Source organism: Rhincodon typus, unplaced genomic scaffold (assembly GCF_021869965.1).
Source record: "Rhincodon typus isolate 14 unplaced genomic scaffold, sRhiTyp1.1 hic_rhity00013779, whole genome shotgun sequence".
In the NCBI taxonomy this organism is placed as follows: domain Eukaryota; kingdom Metazoa; phylum Chordata; class Chondrichthyes; order Orectolobiformes; family Rhincodontidae; genus Rhincodon; species Rhincodon typus.
This window is the reverse complement of record NW_025979417.1, coordinates 1052-3328: the sequence shown is the minus strand read 5'-3', so window position 1 is coordinate 3328 and position 2277 is coordinate 1052. Positions and strand designations below refer to the sequence as shown.

At 57.8% G+C, this 2277-nt stretch overlaps 1 protein-coding gene across 1 annotated transcript in view; it reads left to right on the top strand.

The window, feature by feature from the left end:
• Positions 1 to 2277, top strand: part of LOC125482621 (potassium-transporting ATPase alpha chain 1-like) — a gene marked incomplete at both ends in the record, with an annotated part of 5414 nt that overhangs the window by 2362 nt on the left and 775 nt on the right. Inside the window, 3 exons of the mRNA XM_048594730.1 lie at positions 382 to 499; positions 1238 to 1506; positions 1750 to 1948. Coding sequence (XP_048450687.1) covers positions 382 to 499; positions 1238 to 1506; positions 1750 to 1948 — 586 coding nt within the window. The remainder of the gene's footprint in view (positions 1 to 381; positions 500 to 1237; positions 1507 to 1749; positions 1949 to 2277) is intronic.

Genomic DNA, 2277 nt, shown 5'->3' with positions numbered 1-2277 from the left:
GGGGTGGGGGGAATTTGGAAGGGAGGGGTGTTATTGATGAGGGGATTAGGGAGTGAGGGGCACTCTGCGCGAGGGTGATTAGAGGAGAGGGTGGGTTTTTGGTTGGGGGGGTAGGCGGAGGGTCATTGGTTCGTGAGGGGGTAAGGGTGAGGGGGGTAAAAGGGGCTTTTGGGAGGGAGATGTTGAAGATGTGGTGGTAGTTGATGGTGGAGTGAAGGCTCTCTGTGACCAGGGGATGGGTGGGTAGTGGGGGTTGGGGGGGTGGGGTGGGAGGGGTGAGGGGTAGGGGGTTGGGGGTGAGTGGGGGATGAGTGATGGAGGGTGTGGTGCCCCAGAAGGGGTTGAGGGAACTCTCTGATTTCCCTCTCGGTCTCCCTCCAGGTGGATAACTCGTCTCTAACTGGTGAGTCCGAGCCTCAGTCCAAGGGGCCCGAGTGTACCCACAGCAATCCTCTCGAAACCAAGAACATCGCCTTCTTCTCCACCACCTGCCTCGAAGGTAACTCCCTCCCTCACCTTCCTCACCCTCCACCTCACCCTGCCCCCTCTCCCACTTCCTCCACCTCCCCCTCCTTACCCTGCCCCCTCTCCCACTTCCTCCACCTCCCCTCCTCACTCTGCCTCCCCTCCCTCCTCTACCTCACCCCCACTTCATTCTGCCCTGCCTCCACCTCCCCCCTCCGCACCCTGCCCCTTCTCCCTCCCCCTTCACCTCTGTGCATCCTCACTCAGCCCTCATTCACTCCCACTCTTCCTCATCCCCTCCCTCCCCCATCCTCCTTTCAACCTTTCCCTCCGGCCCTACACCATCCCCTCCCTCTTCCTCCTTCTCAACACTCGGCCTCCACCTCCACCCTACCCTCCAACTCCTCTCTCACCCCTCCTGCTCCTCCACACTCACCCTCCACCTCTACCCTACCCTCCACCTCCTCTCTTACCCCTCCTGCTCCTCCACACTTGCTCTCCACCTCCGCCCTACGCTCCCCCTCCGTCTCTTCAAGCCCTGCCCCCCTTCCCTCGCCGACTGGGGTGAAATTTGGATCAAGGGTGAGGGAGGGAGGACACACCCTTAACCAGGGCTATTCCACATGACTCCTGACCCACGGGGAAATGGGCTAGGGAGACGCTGTGCCCGAGAGGGGACAGCCCACCTCCCCACCGCCATTCGGAGTTACGTATGGGCTGTGGAGGGGATTGAGAAAGGATGACGATGGCACTCTGCCCTCCCCTTCCACAGGAACTGGCACTGGCATCGTCATTAACACCGGGGACCGCACCATCATTGGGAGAATTGCAAGCTTGGCTTCGGGAGTGGGCAATGAGAAGACCCCCATAGCCATTGAGATCGAGCATTTTGTGGATATTATCGCCGGGCTGGCCATCTTCTTCGGAGCCACGTTCTTCTGCGTCGCCATGGTGATCGGTTACCAGTTCCTGGACGCCATGATCTTCTTCATGGCCATCGTGGTGGCCTACGTACCCGAGGGTCTCCTAGCGACCGTCACGGTGAGAGTCACGGCAACCTCGGGCCCTCCCTGTCCGTCACCGACAATCTCCCCCACCACCCCACACAACACACAGACACGAACCCCGTGCTGTCCCTGTCCCTGGGAGTGTTTGATTGGGACAGTGTAGAGGGAGCTTTACTCTGTATCTAACCCCGTGCTGTCCCTGTCCCTGGGAGTGTTTGATGGGGGGACAGTGTAGAGGAAGCTTTACTCTGTGTCTAACCCCGTGCTGTCCCTACAGGTTTGCCTGTCTCTGACTGCAAAGCGACTTGCTCGGAAGAACTGTGTGGTGAAGAATCTGGAGGCTGTGGAGACGCTGGGATCCACTTCGGTGATCTGTTCCGATAAGACCGGCACTTTGACCCAGAACCGCATGACTGTCGCTCATCTCTGGTTTGACAATCAGATCCATTCGGCAGACACCACTGAGGACCAATCAGGTGAGGCCCCACAATGTCGAGCGGTGGTGAAAGTGGCGTTAGATACGCTTGCCTTTATTGGTCAGTGCATTGAGTATAGGAGTTGGGAGGGTCATGTTGGGGCTGTACAGGACATTGGTTAGGGCCACTTTTGGAATATTGTGTTCAATTCTGGTCTCCCTGCTATAGGAAGGATGTTGTGAAACTTGAAAGGGTTCAGAAAAGATTTACAAGGATGTTGCCAGGGTTGGAGGGTTTGAGCTACAGGGAGAGGCTGAATAGGCTGGGGCTATTTTCCCTGGAGCGTCGGGGGCTGAGGGATGACCTTATAGAGGTTTATAAAATCATGA